Source organism: Leuciscus leuciscus, assembly GCF_965113295.1.
Source record: "Leuciscus leuciscus genome assembly, chromosome: 1".
In the NCBI taxonomy this organism is placed as follows: Eukaryota; Metazoa; Chordata; class Actinopteri; order Cypriniformes; family Leuciscidae; genus Leuciscus; species Leuciscus leuciscus.
The window spans coordinates 822852-844963 of NC_138725.1; the positions used below are offsets into that span (position 1 = coordinate 822852).

At 40.5% G+C, this 22112-nt stretch overlaps 2 protein-coding genes across 6 annotated transcripts in view; both read left to right on the forward strand.

Moving 5' to 3' along the window:
* Window positions 1-776: 776 nt before the first annotated feature.
* On the forward strand, window positions 777-21094 carry LOC309479718 (uncharacterized protein). 5 transcript variants are annotated; one of them, XM_082143914.1, is made up of 4 exons: window positions 777-1236; window positions 3893-4149; window positions 13270-15466; window positions 19905-21094. In XM_082143914.1, exons 2-4 carry the CDS (start codon window positions 4092-4094, stop codon window positions 19909-19911), a joined length of 2262 nt encoding a protein of 753 aa, XP_082000040.1. In that variant the 5' UTR covers window positions 777-1236; window positions 3893-4091; the 3' UTR covers window positions 19912-21094. The 5 variants fall into 5 exon arrangements, with proteins under 5 accessions (XP_082000040.1, XP_082000039.1, XP_082000041.1 ...); XM_082143913.1 differs by having other exon boundaries at window positions 778-1236; window positions 13120-15466; XM_082143915.1 differs by having other exon boundaries at window positions 779-1236; window positions 13477-15466.
* Window positions 21095-21906: 812 nt separating this feature from the next.
* Window positions 21907-22112, forward strand: part of LOC309479673 (uncharacterized protein) — a 107689-nt gene continuing 107483 nt past the window's right edge. The window contains exon 1 of the mRNA XM_082143869.1: window positions 21907-22038. The gene's annotated coding sequence lies outside the window, so the exon portion shown is untranslated. The remainder of the gene's footprint in view (window positions 22039-22112) is intronic.

Here is a 22112-nt window from a genome sequence, read left to right on the forward strand (position 1 = left end):
CAGTTCTGTAGTGTTTTCATCGATCACAGCGATACTTGTGCGTCTTTTCTGGCGTCTTCTTTCTGAAATAAACATGTAGTGCAGCAGCAGCGAGCATGAGGAGAACATGTTGAGTTCATTCAGACCTGAGCGATGTTGAGTTCGTTTGTGTGATTGTCAAGTCAAGTCAAAGTTTGAGATCTGTGAAGGGAATGAATGTGAATCGATCTCAAGTGTCATACTGGGTCAGGGTATATTCCTGACCATACTGGAACAGATTCTGCTAAATGCTCTACATGACGAGCCACGTGAGACATTAAATCAATAGGCTACTAATAAATATGAATAGCGTTTTACTCTTGGAACAATAGTGCTTTTTTATTTATGAGTCATTCTATGCAACGGTGCCATTTCCACTTTGCAATTTTCATTAAGAACAAACTTTTTTTTTTTTTTTTTACTTGCAACTTTAAAGACAAAAACACATTTTACACCTCAGGCTTAATAATATTATCCTTTTTATTCAGGCAAGGGAGTCTTTCTTGTGCCACCCCGTCACGGACGACACGTGTGTGTGCCAGTAGAGTATGCAGGGAATTATTTGAGTTTTGAAAGATATTATGAACCTACAAATACACTTCTAGATACTCACACACACACTTACACAGGCGGAAGAATGCCCATATATGGGGAACAATGTCGACACCAGAAGCAGAAGTTTGAGGTCACATGATTTAGTTCCTCTGGAAAAAACCCAAGAAACTGCACAGGAACAGTGTAACCCTGTTCTGTATAAATATGACTGCTTTTTTTTGACTTGTTAGTTGTTGCATTTTTGATTTCGATGTCGTGTGCATCCCTGCGGAGAAACCAGCTCTCCTTCAGTTCAGTTTATTAACTTTAAATTGCTGATATTGCTCTGCTGTATTATTATCTTAACTTGATTAGCTCGGATTAGGACAAGTTATTCTTTACATCTATTGCTGGAACTGCTTTAAGGTAAATAGCCTGTGTGATTCTCCACTCATACAGGACGGCCCTGATACGCTGAAGCATTATAACCTGTAACCTCTTGATGATTTGCTACAAATATTAATCACTGTAGTATTTTTATCTTTTGTTCAAATAAATTTGTATTCTATAAAGACAAACACTGTTCAGTTTTACTTCAGCTTACAAAGACAGTTCTATATGTAATAGACAGAGCGTTATAGTATATCTTGCAAGACCAAGGACAACGAAAGATTCTGCTGGAGGGTAAGCATGAATGTCTTAGTTAATTCAACATTTCAATGGCCTCATTGTTTGTACTGAAAAAAACAAATACACTTAAAAAATACAAATAAAATTTAATTTATTTGATTAGTTCACACAACAAGAACATCATTCAACATTAATTTGTGTAAAATTTCATTTCTTTTACATACATTGTTAACAAAAGGACCCCGTGACGGGGTGGTGACCGATGGTTGACTGTTTTTCTATATGACATGCTTGTTTTAAACTTTATAAAACTGGGGGAGGGAAACATTAAAATTGGAGATTTAATGGATCACATGCAAATCATTTCTGTTTGGTGAGTGAAAGATAGTGAGTAATAAGTGAGTGAGTGAATGAACAAAACAGGGTTTAGTTAACAGAAAACAAATGATTTGAAAAAAAAAAAAAAAACATTACAGAAAAAAACCCGCCCCGCACATCTCTTACCACCACCTCACAATAACACATGTGACAGGGTGGGCAGTTTCAGCCCAAAATGGCCACAGATCTCCCATGTGGTCCAGCTCCTCACAGCATACACACATGCTTTCTGAAATATCATTGCTTTTGCTCTCTATTTAGCATGATGATTACTTTAACCTGCCGAACATGACAAATCAACAAATAAAGAATGTAGAGGAATGCCAGTACTTGGCTGCTTTTGGCTCCAATGATGTCACTTCTGCTTTGTGATGTCATTTAAAGCTACAGTACATTATTTATAGATACAACAAAAGTTAGTGTGACGGGGTGGCAAGTGAAACTGAGAGACAAATAACTAAATATTTACAAAAATTAAGGTTTATTTTGAATAAAATATATCTTATGTGAAAAGGGAAACACATATAATTTTTTAAAAATACATAACTTTAGAAAATATAAAGTAAAAAAAAAAATCGTACTAAATATCTTAGATGCAAATGTCATGTTGGTCACAACACGGACATGTGAAATTGGCTATGTACTAAGGAAATATTATTAAACATAGTATGTAATTCTTTAAAAATAGTATTTTTTATCATATATCATGTCAACAAGAACACTTGGATGAATAACTTTAAGCTTTGTAAACACATTTTGGGACATTCTTGTGCCTTATGCATCTCCTCAAACGCTGCAGACCCAAATGGCACCCGTTTCGTAGAATGACTCTATTTTTAAAACTTTTATGATAATTTTCAGTTTCTGCGCATATAAAATGTTATTTTAATGATCTACTTTATAGTGATTAATGTAGTTATTGTAAGATCAAACTCGCTATATTTAGATTAATTTGGATATTATGCTGCTGTAATTATTTCTCTGTAGTGGTTGATGACGATGAGTGTCATTAGTGATTGTGTTTGTGTTATTGAGGTTTTATCCATGTCATATTGTGAGAAATAACAGTATTGTCTTTCAGTAGAGCAGTTTTACAGGCTTTTGTCATCTATCCTGACTCAAATAATGTGTTTCTAACAGCAAACACTCAGAATAAAGTGAGATGATCTGCTGATGATCCTGAATGGCCTGTTGAATGAGTGTTGATAGTCTGAGGCTCATCAATATTAACAGATCTGCTGAAAACACTCTTTATTTCATGACAATAGTTCCTGTTTTCACCTCATTTATTATGCTGATGTCTTCAGATCTCCTCTAAATTGTCACTTAAAGCTCATTTCATTGGTGTCAGCAGACTGAGGGGATTTGTTGGCTACTATACATTTATTATTGTGTTTGTTTTTAGCTGTTTTTCTTACCACTATTTATATTTGGAAGAATTTAAATTATTTAAATTATTTTCTATATTTCTAGATACCTGTATGTTAAAGGTGCATTGCGCAAGTCTCTGAGTTTTTGCAGAACTATGCCCCCTCTGGCGACAAGCGAAACTGCAACCAGAGGTGTGCACGCTTGCACGAGCACCAGCTGTTCATAACCAAAGGAGCATCAGCTGCTCAAATCTTTTGTTTACAGTCATAATGTCTTCAGAGGTAATATAGTTATAAATCTGCAAGTCGTTTTAAATATGTGAAAGGCATTTGAGTAAATTACACACTTATGTGTGGGGGGAAAACGGGGGTAGTATAAAACTTCGGTTTTTGTTTACATCTATCTCCATGTTGAACTGTGTTATGTGTTTACTGTATCCACTTATAATTGTATTAATATGGAAACACGTTCATGAACAATACAAGTTCAAGCTCAAAATAATAATCATACCATACACAGTTGGTCAACAAAGTACACTCAAATGTCTCAAGGTAATAAACAATCAAATGGCACTATGACGTTACCGTAAAAGCCAAACAGGCAGAGATTTGCGGGGGTTTAGCCTGTTTTATTGATCTACAGTATTATAGAGGCAATCGCAGTGATCAGAGAAGGGCTCATTCAGCCCATCAGGCAATTGTTTAAGCATGTATGGGTTAGAAAAACGGGTATTTTTAACATGAAATGTTGCGCAATGCACCTTTAATGAAGGAGCAGAATAATGTTATGGGTTAGCAATAAAAATAATTAATTAATTGAGATCAGTTACTGTACGATGAATAGATAGACAGACAGACAGACAGACAGATAGACAGACAGACAGACAGACATACATAAATGCTTAGTGTAATTTATTATAAAAACAAACTCACTCAGTAATTGATATTTTTGATTTTGGCAGATTGGCTCCTCCCACACTGGAATACATCATCAGTGAAGCTCCTCCCATGTTGCAATAGATCATCAGTGAAGCTCCTCCCACAGTAATTCTCCAATAAATGCTGTAAATTCCCATCAGCTACGAGTGAAGACGAGCATCAGAGCATCAGGAAGAGCTGAAATCTGCCAAGACTGAGTTTATTAAAGAGGACAGAGAGAACATGAGTGATCCAGAACCCTGCAGAATGAAACACACTGAAGATCCTGAAGAACAAAGAGGTTGGTGTTTATTCCTCATTCATTCATGATGCTGAAGAACATTCATGTCAGAAACATTCAAGCACTTCATCACATTTAGATAAACAGTTAGACTATGAAATGGTTACAGATTTTCAACAAATGGCCAGTAGAGGGAGGTTTGAGACACTTTTATATTGATTGTCAACATCAGATCAAGCTAAATACTATTTTAACAGTTTTTATTTTACATTTATTTTATACCTGGTTCCCAATTTGCAACAAAGTTACCAGAATTGTAGTCATATTCAACATAGTTTACTCTTTTTTTTTTTTTATTTTTTTTTTTTTTAGGGATGGTCAGTAAACACCAAGTTACTGATAAAGTAGTATTTGTCAAATATCATACAAGTTATTCATAGTTACAGAGATTCATCTGAAGTCAAGTCAAGTCTTCTTCATTTATATAACGCTTTTAACAATGTAGATTGTTTCAAAGCAGCTTTACAGAGATAAACGTATAATTTATGGTAACAGAGATTGTTTTGGCTTTATAGCGGTTCTTTAAAAAAGTTATTTTCCAGCTAAAGTTAGTTTTGATTGATTTGCTTCCGTCGCAACGATCATTTGTTATTAAATTAGGGGCCGCTAAGACGACACCATTCTCTCTACACAGACTTTAAACGCAAACCTGTGAGAAACGCTGATGGCGTTCACATGCGCATTAAGAACGGGTTCCATAGTTATGTGCATTTGAATATATGTGTGCAGGTTTGTAATTCCCTACAAGACCAAGCCTAAACAAAGTACTGGTCTTTCCTTTTTTGATACAGACTTTTATTTTACATTTACATTTTTACATTTAGTCATTTAGCAGATGCTTTTATCCAAAGCGACTTACAAATTAGGACTAGATTAAGCGAGTCATCATGAAGAGGCAAAAACAACGCAAGAAGTGCTCAAGATACGAAGTTCAGGCATTATTCAGAGTAGCATAAGCCGGGTTTTCAGCTGTCTGAAAGTGATTGTGTGGCTCTCTGTGATGGAACCACGAGACGTCGCTCGTTGACCGAGCGTAGGCTTCTGGTAGGGATGTAGGCTCGTAGTAGTGAGTGAAAGTAGGAGGGAGCTGAGCCTGTGATAGATCTGTAAGCAAGCGTCAATGCCTTGAACTTGATGCGAGCAGCGAGAGGTAGCCAGTGCAGAGAGATGAACAGAGGAGTGACGTGTTGAAGACAAGACGAGCTGCAGCGTTCTGGATCATCTGTAGAGGTTTGGTTGCACATGATGGAAGTCCAGCCAGAAGAGCATTGCAGTAATCAAGCCTAGAAATGACCAGGGCCTGGACGAGAAGTTGTGTTGCATGCTCAGTGATTTTATTTTGTCACTTCGGGGTAGGTACTCGAAACGAATTTCCCGACAACGCTTTATCTGTAGAGTGGGAAAGGGATCCTCCATAGGGAGAGACTAGTTGGCACTTCAGCACTGCGTTGTCATCGGGTCCAGGCGAAGGTCCTTCGTCAGATCTGGATCCGGCCTGGATCCGGCAGGCTGCGGGAAGACCTCGGGATAAACAAAGACACTAAAATTAGCGTAGATGCCATTCTTCTTATGATGTAACGAGTACAGTCGATTTTGATATTCTAGGTATTATCAACTGGCCGGAATTTTGAGATCGCAATAGACGTGACGGACTATAATGCGTTAAGAGCTCACTCAAGTACTGCGGAGCTAAACCATTTAGTGCTTCGTAAGTAATCAGCAATATTTTAAAATTGATGCGATGTTTAATAGGGAGCCAATGCAGTGTTGACAGAACTGGGCTAATATGGTCATACTTCCTGGTTCTGGTAAGAACTCGAGCTGCTGCGTTTTGGACCAGCTGTAGTTTGTTTATTAAGCGTGCAGGGCAACCACCCAGTAGAGCATTACAATAATCTAGCCTTGAGGTCATGAACGCATTAACTAATTGTTCCGCATTTGTCAATGAGAGCATATGCCGTAATTAAGATATATTTTTAAGATGGAAAAATGCAGTTTTACAGATACTAGACACGTGACTTTCAAATGAAAGATTGGTATCAAAGAGCACACCCAGGTTCCTAACCGACGACGAAGACTTAACAGAGCAGCCATCAAGTGTTAGACAGTATTCTAGGTTATTACATGAGGAAGTTTTTTGTCCAATAATTAGAAACTCTGTTTTTTCAGAATTTAGAAGCAGGAAATTACAAGTCATCCAATTTTTTATATCAGCTATGCATTCCGTTAATTTTGTGAATTGATAAGTTTCGTTAGGTTTTGAAGAAATATAGAGCTGAGTATCGTCAGCATAACAGTGAAAGCTAATGCCATGTTTCCTAATGATATCTCCTAATGGTAGCATCTACAGAGTGAACAGCAGCGGTCCTAGTACTGAGCCTTGTGGTACGCCATACTGAACTTGTGATCGATGAGACATCTCTTCATTTACTGCTACAAACTGATAACGGTCAGATAAGTATGATTTAAACCATGCTAGTGCATTTCCCGTAATGCCAACATATTGTTCTAGTCTATTTAAAAGAACATTGTGGTCAATGGTGTCAAATGCAGCACTAAGATCGAGTAACACTAATAGCGAGATACAACCACGATCGAATGATAAGAGCAAATAATTTGTGACTCTAACGAGAGCGGTCTCAGTACTATGGTACGGTCTAAATCCGGACTGGAAATCCTCGCAGATATCATTTCTTTCAAGAAAGGAACACAGTTGTGAGGATACTGCCTTTTCTAATATCTTTGACAGAAAAGGTAGATTCGAGATCGGCCTGTAATTGACTAATTCTGTAGGATCAAGTTGCATTTTTTTTAACAAGCGGTTTAATCATAGCCAGCTTAAAGTTTTTTGGTACGTATCCTAGAGACAAAGATGAATTAATAATATTAAGAAGAGGATCTAGGACCTCTGGAAGCATCTCTTTCAGTAGCTTAGTTGGTATAGGGTCTAACATACATGTTGTAGATTTAGATGATTTAACGAGTTTAGTAAATTCTTCCTCTCCTATTCACCTTATTTTCGAACGCGGAAGTAAATATGGGTCCAGTTTCCGGTTTTTGTGCGGCACTTCCGTTTACTCGCTTCTCTGGGCTAACTAACGATATCGATTGCGAAGGATTATGCAGAGTTGACAGAAAAATGTTACACATGCCTTAGCAGATGAATACAACAAAGAACTAAAGCCCCGCCTCACCCAGGTCGGGTACTGGACCTGGTTGAAAACACTCATGCATCTAGCTGGCAGATTGCCAAAACTTCGCCGGCGCCTTCAGCACCGCCCTAAACACGGTCGAGCTGGACTAAGTTAATATATCTATGGAGGTAGGCTATTTTGTCATGTCAAATGTAGTGTTGTCAAAAGACCCGGTACTTCGGTACCAAGTCGGTACTCATTTTTTTTTAAACGTCACGGTACCAGGTTTTCTCAAACCCGGTACTTGATGCGCGTGCATGCCCGAAGCGCGTGCAGTTGCGTCCTCTTCATAAAAGCGCTGATGGCGATCGGCGGTGCTGCTGCTGATGTGGTGCTGATGTTTTTGCGCGTGCAGATACGTTATTTCAAATGGCGCGCGGCAAGCGCGCTCATAATAGAAGCGGCGCGCTCGCTTTTCCATGCGCGTTCACGGATGCATAGCAACGACAGACGCCACGGGAGTACAAACGCTTGTGCGAACTGCGCTCTCCATGACGACGAGGAAGTGTGACATAGGCCTATTAATTGATTTCTAGCCCTTGCATTAGCTTTACTACTAGATATATTTATGGAGATGAGAAATAAAAAGCCGTCATTAATATCAGTCCGTCAGAAAAGCAGTTCTAGTCTTATTCTTGGCTGGATAACTCTTAGCAGGTTTAAAAAGCCCTTTTAAAGTTAAATATGAATACAGTTTTGGATTAAATAAAAGTATAGTCAAGTCAAATAAAACATATTTTATCTCCTGTATAGTTTGGTAATGCTACAATAAGATACCATTCATTAACATCACTTAATGCGTTATCTAACATAACACATTGAGTGAACAATATATTTTTACAACATTAATTAACGTTTGTGAATGTTATTTAATACAAAACACTTGATTGGTCATGTTTGTTCACTTCATTCATTGTGCATTAAATAATGTTAACAGAAATAATGTTAACTTTTGATTTTAAAAATGTATTTTTAAATTAACCCCTAAAGGAGAATAATTGCGACAGTATATTGTTTTTTTTTTGTTAGGTAATTTTATCTAATGTTATCTAACAAATGGAATCTTATTGTAAAGTGTTTTTAATACTACAGTTTCCATCTTTGTGATATACACTTTAATATAATTATGTAAATTTAATCTAAATTAAGCTTTGGTACCGAAATTGGTACCGAGAACCGTGGATTTTCACTGGTATCGGTACCGAATACTGAAATTTTGGTACCGTGACAACACTAGTCAAATGTATTAATAATGTCATCAGAATGCAACCAAAGCACATGATAGCAATAAGTAGATGGCTATAAATAATTATAAATCATACAAAATAAATGCCATGATGATGCCATGATGACTAGATTTTATACAGGGGTTACTATAATGATTTTGTTTCTCCTTGGAGTTTTTATTCAGACTTCATAGCCCAGCCACTTTTCTGGTATCGGGTGGTCTTCTGTAGATCTTGTGTTCACGAAATGAAAAGAACAAACATACGGTCGTTTCTTCAAATGGGCTGCGTGGCGTGTCCGTTATTTCGGCTCCCATGTTAACAGGTTAATTTAGAGCTTGCACACTGCCTGCGTGACACGCGCGTCTCAGGGAAAACGCGTGCATGCTAGAAATAGAATCGACGCCTATTTTTCACGCGACACGCAAGCGTTTTGGAAGCGCTTCCAGGCAAAAGAATAGGAATATTGCACCTGTCAATACAGAACGAAATATTCTGTAGCCTATTTTGCCGTCAATACTGCCGACGTTATCTTTGCTGCTATATATTTATGTTTAACATTAAGTGCCTTCCACAACTCTCTCCCCATATGTCGAATATATCACCAATGAGGCTTATCATGTCACCTAGCAGCAGCAACGCCTCGTCAGAGACGTTTCTGGTGTGCAAAGACATAGAAAACACCACGCAACAGAAACGCCACGCAGCCAGTGTGTCGCCAGTCGTATAGGGCGCCTGCTTATTAAAATGTCAATAATTCGATGATTAAAACACTCCTGCTCCAAGTAAATCTTTCTTTTGTGCCAGTTATTATGACAACCTCTAACTGCACAAACAATCCCGGTCTTCCTCGAAGCCATAACGATGAGTTTGTTGTTACGAACAACGCTCGCCAGTGAGCGGAAGTGCCTGACCGGAAGTCTCGCACAAAATACCGTCAACTGGCTGCGTTCGTATTTCCGTTAAAAATAAGGTGAATAGCAACGAATGAATCAAATTTTTCCTCAGGGAGACTACAATGCACTGCCTGATGCGATACTGTACTAGACGGTTGCATAGTTATAATTTTGTCTAGAGGTCGACCGATATGGTTTTTTTCAGGCCGATGCCGATGCCGATCTTTTGAAATCCGGGTCGGCCGATGGCCGATTAATGCTGCCGATTTATTTTGGCCGATATTTGGCCGATTATGTGCTTGTTTTTAACCTCTATTTGAAAGATAAAATATAACACAAATTATTACTTAAGATCGACAAGATTTCTCAACAAAAACATTTATTGAACACTTGACCAAATCTGCACTTGTTGTGACCTTGAGATATGTTTGGTAATTGTACCTGAATGAATTGAAAATTTATTTGCTACATTTCAGACTAATATATTTGTTTTCCTTAAAATTTTTATTATCAGTAACTTAAACACTTTGCAGTTTGAATGATGTCTTTTATAAACAAAATGACAGAGTATGTTTTTATGTTTCCACTGTTCGATCGCATCCGCGCCTCTCTCACACACACACACACACACACACACACACACACACACACACACACACACACACACACACACACACACACACACACACACACACACACAAATATAAGTAAACACTTTGCGACTTTAAACACACGCGACTTTTCGATCGCGCCCGCACCCGCGCCCCTCTCTCCCTCTCCCGAGTCTCCCTCTCCCTCTCCCACACACCATATTCCAGCAATGCAATCTTACATCGCAGCCTATTTTTTACAGTCTATGATCGCAACCTGCTTCAGAGCTAAAGCGGGGCTACAGATTAGGTGTCCCCAAAGAACCCGCGTATCTAACAGTAGTTCCGCATTACATGAATTAATTTGCACGCGAGTTTTATTTATTTTTATACCATGTATTCTCCGTGTAAATTTATACACCGAACCGTGACGCCCGTACCGTTTCGGTTCAATACGAATACATGTACCGTTCCACCCCTAGTCTACATTGAAATACAGTCACACATTACACTGTTTGGCCAACATATTAACCGTGTTTAATCCAGCTACTAGTATGCTAAAGTTAACAGCTGACTAGCGTCACGTTTCTAACGTCCGTTTTCAGAGCATCCAAGAGAAGCACAGGCATAACAGTAGCACCGAAATGAAGCACAGAAATCCGCATTGATATTCGGTCCGGTAAATAACGGTCGTTAAGGCACCAGTGCCGTATTAGCACCGGGTCTGTCTGTAGCAACCCAACCCTAGCGACGACGCTAGAAAAGCAAAGCCAGCCCTTCACTAACCTATGGTCACTTTTTTATTACTTATTTCTCTGCATTGAGTGACAACCCTCTCAAATATAAGACACACAAAACAGAACAAATAAAAGTATCAGATTCTCTGTTTGTAAATTGCAAAATTCTTGCTTACTTATTTTGACATGATAGCAACCCTTCTGCTGTGATAATGCAACCTCAACTACGCTATCAATATCCAAAGTAGCCGAACGTCATGTCGCCTATTCATATTTTTTCTCGAAGTTGGCAGTAACATATCAAAAGGTTTTAATTAAATATAAAGGAGTTTTCTCCAAGGAACTTAGCTCCTTCCTTAGGCACTGGATGAGGTCTGCTCACTCTGCTGGAGAATGACTCTAGGCGCAGCGTGCGTCGAACACGTGTTCCACAACAACAACAACACTAGGCTGCCCACAGATGCGCCCGCCTAATAATCGGCTTGATATACTGGATATTGGCCGATGCCGATTATGTTAAAAAATTCAAAAAATCGGCCGATTAATCGTCCGACCGATTAATCGGTCGACCCCTAATTTTGTCCCTGATATTATCAATCTTATAAGTGAAGAAATTCATAAAATCATTACTGCTGTGTTGCTTGGAAACTTCGGTGCTTGAAGCTTTATTTTTCGTTAGTTTAGCCACCGTTTCAAATAAATACCTAGGATTATGTTTATTTTCTTCTAATAGTGTTGAAAAATAAGCAGATCTAGCAGCTTTTAAAGCATAGTCCATATTAAGACGTTAAGACTGCTCCTCTAAACCATTCCCAATCTAGCTTAGTCTGTAGGCCTAACTGTTGATTATTAACTGGGGTGATATTAAATCATGAATATGAAAACTGACATGTTTTATGGTCTTGGTCTCGACTCCTAAAGACTCGGTCTCGACTCGGACTTGCTTCCTCAAAGACTCGGTCTTGACTCGGACTCGACTGAATTTGAAAACCAACGGACTCGACTCTCGACTCGGATTTTACTTGAATTTACTGACTTCTCTCGGATATGTCAATAGGCTATTGCTTGGAAATGTCTTGTCGTTCAAGGTCTAGCTGTATGATATATCATAAACAGAAGAATGCTCCTTACCGCATGCTGATATACATCCATCTCTATCTAATCATTCTTTTTGTTGCTCTTCTGAAGATTCTCTTTCTTGCAAATGTTATAGTTGTATGGTGTATATCTATATGACCCAGCACCCAAAACACCCCAACGCAGCCTTTATTCTTCGCGAAAGATGCATAAAGCGCACAGGAAACAAAAACCTTGAAAACAATAATATACGACCCTGCCAATTCACAACTGTGGGGGAATTTTTACTTTAAAAATTTACAATTACACACATGGCCGATTCGCGCGGGATTAAGATCATGGACAACCTCCGCAATTATTACAAATGACTAGAGGTCACCAGGTCATACTTATCCCGAGCCAATAGGGCTTTAGAGTAACTTTGGTAACAGGGTTGATGAAAATAGTCAATGCTACAGATTGTGTAAAAACTGAGACAATGGATTGAGAATATTTTCTTATCTTCTTGTCTTCTCATCATGCTCCAGAAAGAGGCCAGATGATGTAATTTCCTGAGTGTCACAGTTTTAAGAAATAATCTGTTTTAAAAAGAGTAAAATCATGTCAGGAGTAACAGGGTTGAGTGAAACATGTAGGACACGGGTAATGCTAATAAAAATAGTTAATTTAAAGCTAATTAAAGCCGCGGCCTCTCTACACTTTGAGCGTGTGAAGTTTCTACAGACACTGCAACGGCCGTGAAAATGACGTCACATTCTGTGGCAGCTTTTTTCAAACATAAGTTCAACATATAACAAATAATAATAATTCTAAAATTTAAAACCAATCCACTCCACTTGAATGCTAAACGTTTGTCATTTCTCACAGGGTAATTCACTTGAGCTTGTGTTTCTGGTGTCCCACTTTCACAGGCGCATGAATGGAAGTCAGTGCAAGGAAAAGTCTAGTGTGAACGGCCATCAATAATTAAAACGTTTTTAGTAAAATACAATTCTCAAAGTTGGTGTCGAAATATGGCAGTATTGTATATTTTGATGTTAATGAGATAATTTACCTCATTCATGGAAAGTTTCAAGGACATATAATCAATTTATAAAAAGGCAAGGTTAGGGTCAAATTATCATAATATTTTAGCAGTTGTCTACTTTCTACCATTACATCAGGGCTCACTTTCATGTCCTTTCACTTTATATGTCTCTTTGAATTATTTTGATGTACTGAAAATTAAATGTAATTTTTTTCCTTGTCAGGCCTGATGGAAGAGAGCGATGAGAGTGAAGAACTGAGTGAAGTGAAGGAGGAGAGTGAAGAACTGAGTGAAGCGGAGGAGGAGAGTGAAGAACTGAGTGAAGCGGAGGAGGAGAGTGAAGAACTGAGTGAAGCGGAGGAGGAGAGTGAAGAACTGAGTGAAGCGGAGGAGGAGAGTGAAGAACTGAGTGAAGTGAAGGAGGAGAGTGAAGAACTGAGTGAAGTGAAGGAGGAGAGTGAAGAACTGAGTGAAGCGGAGGAGGAGAGTGAAGAACTGAGTGAAGCGGAGGAGGAGAGTGAAGAACTGAGTGAAGCGGAGGAGGAGAGTGAAGAACTGAGTGAAGTGAAGGAGAGTGAAGAACTGAGTGAAGTGAAGGAGAAGAGTGAAGAACTGAGTGAAGTGAAGGAGGAGAGTGAAGAACTGAGTGAAGTGAAGGAGGAGAGTGAAGAACTGAGTGAAGTGAAGGAGGAGAGTGAAGAACTGAGTGAAGCGGAGGAGGAGAGTGAAGAACTGAGTGAAGTGGAGGAGGAGAGTGAAGAACTGAGTGAAGCGGAGGAGGAACATCATGTCCATCCTGGAGGAAAACCTTTGAGTCGATCAAAGACTAAAAAGACATTTTTAAAGAAAAGAAGAGCCAAGAAATCTTTCACTTGCTCTCAGTGTGGAAAGAGTTTCACAAGCAAAGAAAGTCTTGAGATTCACATGAGGATCCACACCGGAGAGAAGCCGTTCACATGTGATCAGTGTGGGAAGAGTTTCACATGCAAATCAAATCTTGTGCGTCACATGAGGATCCACACCGGAGTGAAGCTGTTCTCATGCGATCAATGTAGCAAAACATTTCTTAGTGCATCAGAGCTGAAGAGACACCTGACAGTTCATATGAAGGAGAAGCCACATTCATGTTCTGTGTGTGGAAAGAGTTTTTCACTTCTGCTGTATTTACATAAACATCAGAAAATTCACTCTGTTGTGAGAGAGTACATGTGCTTTGAGTGTGAGAAGACTTTTACTACAGCAGGCAGTTTAAAACTGCACCAGATAATCCACACTGGAGAGAAACCTTACAAGTGTTCACACTGTGACAAGAGATTCAGTCACTCATCATCTCTGAAAACACATGAGAGGATCCACACTGGAGAAAAACCTTACAAATGTTCACACTGTGACAAGAGATTCAATCTGTCAGGACATCTGAAAATACACGAGAGGATCCACACTGGAGAACAACCTTACAAGTGTTCACACTGTGACAAGAGATTCAGTCATTCATCATCTCTGAAAACACATGAGAGGATCCACACTGGAGAACAACCTTACAAGTGTTCACACTGTGACAAGAGATTCAGTCAGTTGCAACCTCTGAAAAGACATGAGATGATCCACACTGGAGAGAAGCCGCACACGTGTGATGAGTGTGGAAAGAGTTTCTCTATTAAAAGTGACCTGAAGAAACACATTAGAGTTCACACTGGAGAGAAGCCGTTTAAGTGTGATCAATGTGACAAGAGATTCAGTCGATCAGCACATCTGAAAACACATAAGATGATCCACACTGGAGAAAAACCTCACAAGTGTTCACACTGTGACAAGAGATTCAGTCTGTCATCAAATCAGAAAACACATGAGAGGATCCACACTGGAGAAAAGCCGCACACGTGTGATCAGTGTGGAAATAATTTCTCTACTAAAAGTCTCCTGAAGCTACACATGAGAGTTCACACTGGAGAGAAGCCGCATGTATGCCATCAATGTGGAAACAATTTCAAATACAAACCATCTCTTGATGTTCACATGAGGATCCACACTGGAGAGAAACCGTTTAAGTGTTCACACTGTGACAAGAGATTCAGTCGATCAGGACATCTGAAAACACATGAGATGTTCCACAGCAGAGAGAAACCTTACAAGTGTTCACACTGTGACAAGAGATTCAGTCAGCCAGTACATCTGAAAACACATGAGAGGATCCACACTGGAGAGAAACCTTACAAGTGTTCACACTGTGACAAGAGATTCAGGCACTCATCATCTCTGAAAACACATGAGATGATCCACACTGGAGAACAACCTTACGTGTGTTTTCACTGTTACAAGAGATTCAGTCAGTCATCAGCTCTGAAATCACATGAGATAATCCACACTGGAGAACAACCTTACAAGTGTTCACACTGTGACAAGAGATTCAGTCTGTTGTCAAATCTGAAAACACATGAGAGGATCCACACTGGAGAAAAGCCGCACACTTGTGATCAGTGTGGGAAAAGTTTCTCTATTAAACGTCACCTAAAGCTACACATGAATAGCCATGCAGTGGAGAAACCACTTAAACACAGTCTGAGATCACGGTAAGTAGTTTATTTTCATGTGCTGAGCAATAAAGTGTCTTCTGTGTAAGTTAGCCACACATCACCCTATAGCCAAATCTCTCCTCTCCACCTATAGCCGGTGTGTGGTGAGCACAGGACACTTTGTTGATTTATATATATTAACTTGTGTTCAACCAACAGGAATGTCTGTTTTGTCAGATCAGATCAATGCAGAAAAAACACAAATTCGCTCTCTGATAGCAGGTGGCGCTCATGTAAAGCAGAAATACAGCACTATACAGTGCTCTAGACTGCGGGTAAATGGTCACATTTTGCGACCTTTTTTAAAACAGAGATCTGCCATTTCTGCCGCATACGAGAAATATCACACGGCAAACGAAAGCAGAATGAAACCACGCTACTCATTTGAGCTGCGCAGCGCAAACAGTTTATCGGAAGCTAGAATTTTACTTTGTTTACTTTACACACACTCATCGCCTCGCTTCAGAAGGCCTTTATTTAGGGCTGGGCGATATATCGCATGACATTGTTATGTGCATCTCGTCAGTAAAGCTGTTTCTTGATTAGTAGTAAATCGCCATCACCTGCTTTCAGATGGAGCGGCATTTACTACACAGAGCCATAGTTGCGCTGAGCCGACAAGCCGACAAGTTGCAACAAGCTGAGCCGTATCGCATTAATTATCACGGAGGTATCGCCCCACCCCGAGCACTGCCCAGCGTTCCTCACTCCTTCAGCCCAGCGTCCCTCACTCCTTCAGCCCCACCCCGAGCACTGCCCAGCGTTCCTCACTCCTTCAGCCCAGCGTCCCTCACTCCTTCAGCCCCACCCCGAGCACTGCCCAGCGTTCCTCACTCCTTCAGCCCCACCCCGAGCACTACCCAGCGTTCCTCACTCCTTCAGCCGAGCGTTCCTCACTCCTTCAGCCCAGCGTCCCTCACTCCTTCAGCCCAGCGTCCCTCACTCCTTCAGCCCAGCGTCCCTCACTCCTTCAGCCCAGCGTCCCTCACTCCTTCAGCCCAGCGTCCCTCACTCCTTCAGCCCAGCGTCCCTCACTCCTTCAGCCCAGCGTCCCTCACTCCTTCAGCCCAGCGTCCCTCACTCCTTCAGCCCAGCGTTCCTCACACCTTCAGCCCAGCGTTCCTCACTCCTTCAGCCCAGTGTTCCTCACTCCTTCAGCACAGCGTCCCTCACTCCTTCAGCCCCACCCCGAGCACTGCCCAGCGTTTCTCACTCCTTCAGCCCAGCGTTCCTCACTCTTTCAGCCCAGCGTCCCTCACTCCTTCAGCCCCACCCCGAGCACTGCCCAGCGTTCCTCACTCCTTCAGCCCAGCGTTCCTCACTCCTTCAGCCCAGCGTTCCTCACTCCTTCAGCCCAGCGTTCCTCACTCCTTCAGCACAGCGTCCCTCATTCCTTCAGCCCCACCCCTAGCACTGCCCAGCGTTCCTCACTCCTTCAGCCCAGCGTTCCTCACTCCTTCAGCCCAGCGTTCCTCACTCCTTCAGCCCAGCGTTCCTCACTCCTTCAGCCCAGCGTTCCTCACTCCTTCAGCCCAGCGTTCCTCACTCCTTCAGCCCAGCGTCCCTCACTCCTTCAGCCCCACCCCGAGCACTGCCCAGCGTTTCTCACTCCTTCAGCCCAGTGTTCCTCACTCCTTCAGCCCAGTGTTCCTCACTCCTTCAGCACAGCGTCCCTCACTCCTTCAGCCCCACCCCGAGCACTGCCCAGCGTTCCTCACTCCTTCAGCCCAGCGTTCCTCACTCCTTCAGTCCAGCGTCCCTCACTACTTCAGTCCCACCCCGAACATTGCCCAGCGTCCCTCACACCTTCAGCCCCACCCCGAGCACTGCCCAGCATTTTTCACTCCTTCAGCCCAGCGTTCCTCACTCCTTCAGCCCCACCCCAAGCACTGCCCAGCGTTTCTGACTCCTTCAGCCCAGTGTTCCTCACTCCTTCAGCCCAGTGTTCCTCACTCCTTCAGCCCAGTGTTCCTCACTCCTTCAGCCCAGTGTTCCTCACTCCTTCAGCCCAGTGTTCCTCACTCCTTCAGCCCAGTGTTCCTCACTCCTTCAGCCCAGTGTTCCTCACTCCTTCAGCCCAGTGTTCCTCACTCCTTCAGCCCAGTGTTCCTCACTCCTTCAGCCCAGTGTTCCTCACTCCTTCAGCCCAGCGTCCCTCACTCCTTCAGCCCCACCCCAAGCACTGCCCAGCGTTCCTCACTCCTTCAGCCCATCGTCCCTCACTCCTTCAGCCCCACCCTGAGCATTGCCCATTGTTTAATAGGGAGCCAGTGCAGTGTTGACAGAACTGGGCTAATATGGTCATACTTCCTGGTTCTGGTAAGAACTCGAGCTGCTGCATTTTGGACCAGCTGTAGTTTGTTTATTAAGCGTGCAGGGCAACCACCCAGTAGAGCATTACAATAATCTAGCCTTGAGGTCATGAACGCATGAACAAATTTTTCTGCATTTTTTATTGAGAGCATATGACGTAATTTAGAAATGTATAATTGTAAATTAGCAATAAATGAATAAAATTTTTCCTCAGGGAGACTGCAATGCACTCCCTGATGCAATACTGTAGTAGACGGTTGCATAGTTATAATTTTGTTCCTGATATTATCAATCTTGTAAGTGAAAAAATTCATATTGTAAGGCAATTGTTCCTGTAAGGTGTCAAAAGCTAACCAAACCTAGGGAAAATATAGTCTGAAAATTCAGAAATTAGATATATATAAAGTTCTATATTATCAGAAAAGGAATTATATAACAGTAAACAACTTACTCTGAACTTGTATCCTCTGCGGGATCAATTCGCTCTTGAAAATGCTGCCGTTCGTCGTCTGAGTTACAATCTTCCTCTGAGGAAAAGGTGAATTCTTCCTCGCTATCCAGAATCATCTGAAGGGCGTCTTTACCGGAGAAACGAGCCATCCTCTCTAAACGCGATGAACTATCAGTGAATCTGATCTGATGAAATTTCGTGTTTTCAAGGCATTGATCGGGGGGCGGGTGCGAAGCAGATCACCTAAATTATTTACCATGTGAATAGCGCCGGGGGCGGGGCGGCCTCAGCTCATTAGAGATAACGAGGCAGAAGGAAAAAACGGCACCTCTCCTTGCTTTCAAACGGATTACATGAGTTGAAAACATTTGTTTTTTATATTAATTACTTCACTTAAAAGAAGAGAATACCGGCTTCATAAAGACATATCTCACGTGTCTGTGTGAGAAGTATTCGCTGGGTTACAGTTCATTTTCGGACGCGTTTCAGAATGGACTACACTGACAGAGAGAAGGCAGAACTCGCTTCGTGTTTATTTTTCTTTATTTGGCGAAAAGCACAACACTTTGTTTTTATTATGAGTGTACACAAAAAAAATACACCCTTAACAGGATCGATTGATGTGTAACACAAGCATATAAAATAAAAATTAATATTAGTATTTTGATTTTTTTTTTTTGCACTGATAAGGAAAAAAACGAGCCTATCGCGCTGGTGCGATTGCCAACCTCAGGGGGTTAAAGCCTCTCTGTATGCAATCGAGCTCTCCTTCCATGAAATGCGAAATACCTCTAGTTTTGTTTTCTTCCAGTTCCATCTCTCTGGCTGCTCTCTTAAGGGCCCGAGTGTGCTCGTTGTACCACGGCGTTGGACTATTTTCTTTAATCTTCTTTAAGCGCAACAGAGCAACTGTGTCTAAAGTGCTAGAAAAGAGAGAGTTAAAAGTTTCTGTCGCAATATCTAGTTCTGCTAAGCTATCTGGGATGCTGAGATGATGAAACTGATCAGGAAGATTATTGATAAAGCAATCTTTAGTGGCAGAAGTGATAGGTCTAACATATTTTTAACACGGAGTCGGCTTTGCAGCCTTGGCTAAATGAAGTTTACACGAGACTAGATAATGATCTGAGATGTCCTCGCTCTGCTGCGATGTCTTGTGGGGTGGACTCATTTAAAGTAATGTAATCGTTTTGTTTTAGCCAGGTTTCTGTCAAACACAGCACATCTAGGTTATTATCTGAAATCATATCATTAACAATGAGTGCTTTTGAAGTAAGCGATCGAATATTCAGCAACCCAAGCTTTATCATTTGCTCATTTGTATTATATCTGTCTTTTATTTGTTGAACATCAATTACATTTTTACCCTTGAATGGGTTTAGGAGTTTTTTGTATTTCCTAATTCTGGGAACAGACACAGTCTCTATATGATGATAGCTAGGTGAAAGAGGCTCTATGTGATGGGATTTATCTGACCTTGGTGACGCGAGACAGCTAGCAGACGGTCGGTTAAGCCAGTATTATTATTGCAAGTGACTTAAGATGTGTTTTTTTTTTTTTTCAGTTCATAATCAATTAGCATTCAGCTGCAACTTCTACAATCCAACATAACAATATTAAAGTTCTGAGCTTCATTTCACTAAGTTTTCTTTCTACCGCTGTGATTTTCAGGTGCTGAAGATGAACAAGATGATCAGGAGTGTCTGAGGATTGCTCTGATCGGGAAGACAGGAAATAGGAAGAGTGCAACAGGAAACAGTATTCTGGGAAGAGATGAGTTTGTCAGTGAATTAAGACTAGATTCAGTCACGACAGTTTGTGGAAAGAGAGTTGGTGAAGTTGATGGTCGACCAGTAACTGTTGTTGATACTCCAGGTCTCTTTGACACGACACTGACGAATGATCAAGCAGTAAAATAAATATTGAACTGCATTTCCATGTTGTCACCTGGACCTCATGTGTTCATCATTGTGTTGAGTTTGGGAAGATTTACAGGAGAGGAGATGGACACAGTAGATCTGATAAAGAAGATCTTTAGTCCAAGAGCCGCTCAGTTCAGCAACAAAAGAGTGAGAGAGAACAAATGAAGAAGATGATGGCAGATCTTCAAAGAGAGAAAACAACATGGTATGAAATGTAATTATACAGGATTCGGGAGAAATATGATGCCAGAACTAAAGCAGAGGAACTGTATAAGGAGCAGATTTGGGCTCTCAGGGATAGTTGCTGTAAAGCCTTAAATCTAGCCTTTGGTTGATTGACTCGCAGTGCATATTAATATTCTGTTTGCTTAGGATTCTGATATTCTCTATTTGTATTTTCTCTGATAAAATTATATTGTGTCTGTGTTTGATTTGCCTTGACTGATTTTTGTCATAATTGTCTTTAATTCTATTTTTGTCAAAATGTAAAAAATGAATAAAAAAGTGTGGGTTGAGTGTGTGTGATGACCTACGCTCATTTGCTGTGTGTCAACAACAGTTAGTTGGCTTGCCAGTTTATCCTTGTGAGAGACCTGGAACATATTATATCATTTTAGTGTTGACTCTTTACCTGTGGATAACTAAAAGATATTGTGAAAGCAGGCATTTACTTCATTTTCTGTTGGTAATTAAAATGTATTGTATAACTTCTTATTAGCTCTGTTCACTTGATTATGGTTATCTGGGAAATGTAGGGAGAGTGTTTTTTATTTTGTACATATATATTTTTCCTCCAGTTTCTGGTTAGAGAGGAAGCTCAGGGAAGTTTGTGTTGTTGCTCTTCTGTTCATTATTTTAGGCCTTACTCTCTCCTGAAGATTTATTCCCATCTTTTGTTAAGCCTTTTTGATATATGAAGGAAATAAATACTTTTACTTTTCCTTAAAGCTGTGTTATGTTTTCACTCTGAGACTGAGGCTGAAGTGTGTTCTGCACATATCTTTACATCTCTACGTTATCATACTATCTTTTCCTTTGTTACCTCTCCTCCCGACCCCTAGACTGGGAGGGGAACGCGCCACGGATATAATTGTGCCTTTTTCATATTCAGAATTAAAGAGGGCATTAAAAACACTAAAGCTTCAACTCCAGGACAGGACGGAATTAGTTATGTAATGTTAAAAATGTTAAGTGACGAATCTCTTAAAATCATTCTAGAGATTTATAACAGGGTATGGGAAGAAGGGATTTTACCTAAGAGATGGAAAGAAGCTGTAATAACTCCCAACCAAACGTAGATCTATTCTTATTGGAATCAAGACAAGATAAAGATCAGAGGATGTTGGAAGCAGAGATGACAAAAGAATATACTGTTATTAAGTATGAACAATATATACAGGTTTTCACACATCTAGGATCCACAGAAGGGACAGGTGGGGGTAGCGTACATCATTCCCAGATTGGGGAAAGAGTATCAGATCATGTCTCTGTGTTTACAGGAGAGTTACTAGCAATTATGGTAGCAATTAATAAAATAAATGAAATGGGGCTAAGTAAAACTATAGATATGCAAATTAGGTATAGCAAATTAGAAATCAAATCAATAATTAAAAGGGAGATAAATAAAAATTGGCAATTGTATGGGGATAATGAGAAAAAGGTAGACATTTACATTTAATACAACCATTGGTAGGAAGAGGAAGGACTTGAAGTGGGAGAAGGAAGAAAGACTGCATTATTTCTAGATTAAGACTGGGACATACAGGACTCAATTCAACAATGCAAATAATAGGAAAACATCCTACAGGATTGTGTGAATGCTGTGGAATCAGAGAAACAGTGGAGCATGTACTTATTAAGTCTAATAAATATTCAGAGGAAAGGTAATCAACAATTAACATTAAAGATGATGTTAAACTCAGTAGAAGGGGGTAGGTTAATAATACAGTTTTTGATC

Excerpts from the sequence above, each read along its gene's own strand:
- LOC309479718 (XM_082143913.1), top strand. The coding sequence starts at position 4,092 with ATGAGTGATCCAGAACCCTGCAGAATGAAACACACTGAAGATCCTGAA. Across the intron at positions 4,150-13,119 it reads AGATCCTGAAGAACAAAGAG|GCCTGATGGAAGAGAGCGAT; the intron begins GTTGGTGTTTAT and ends TTTCCTTGTCAG.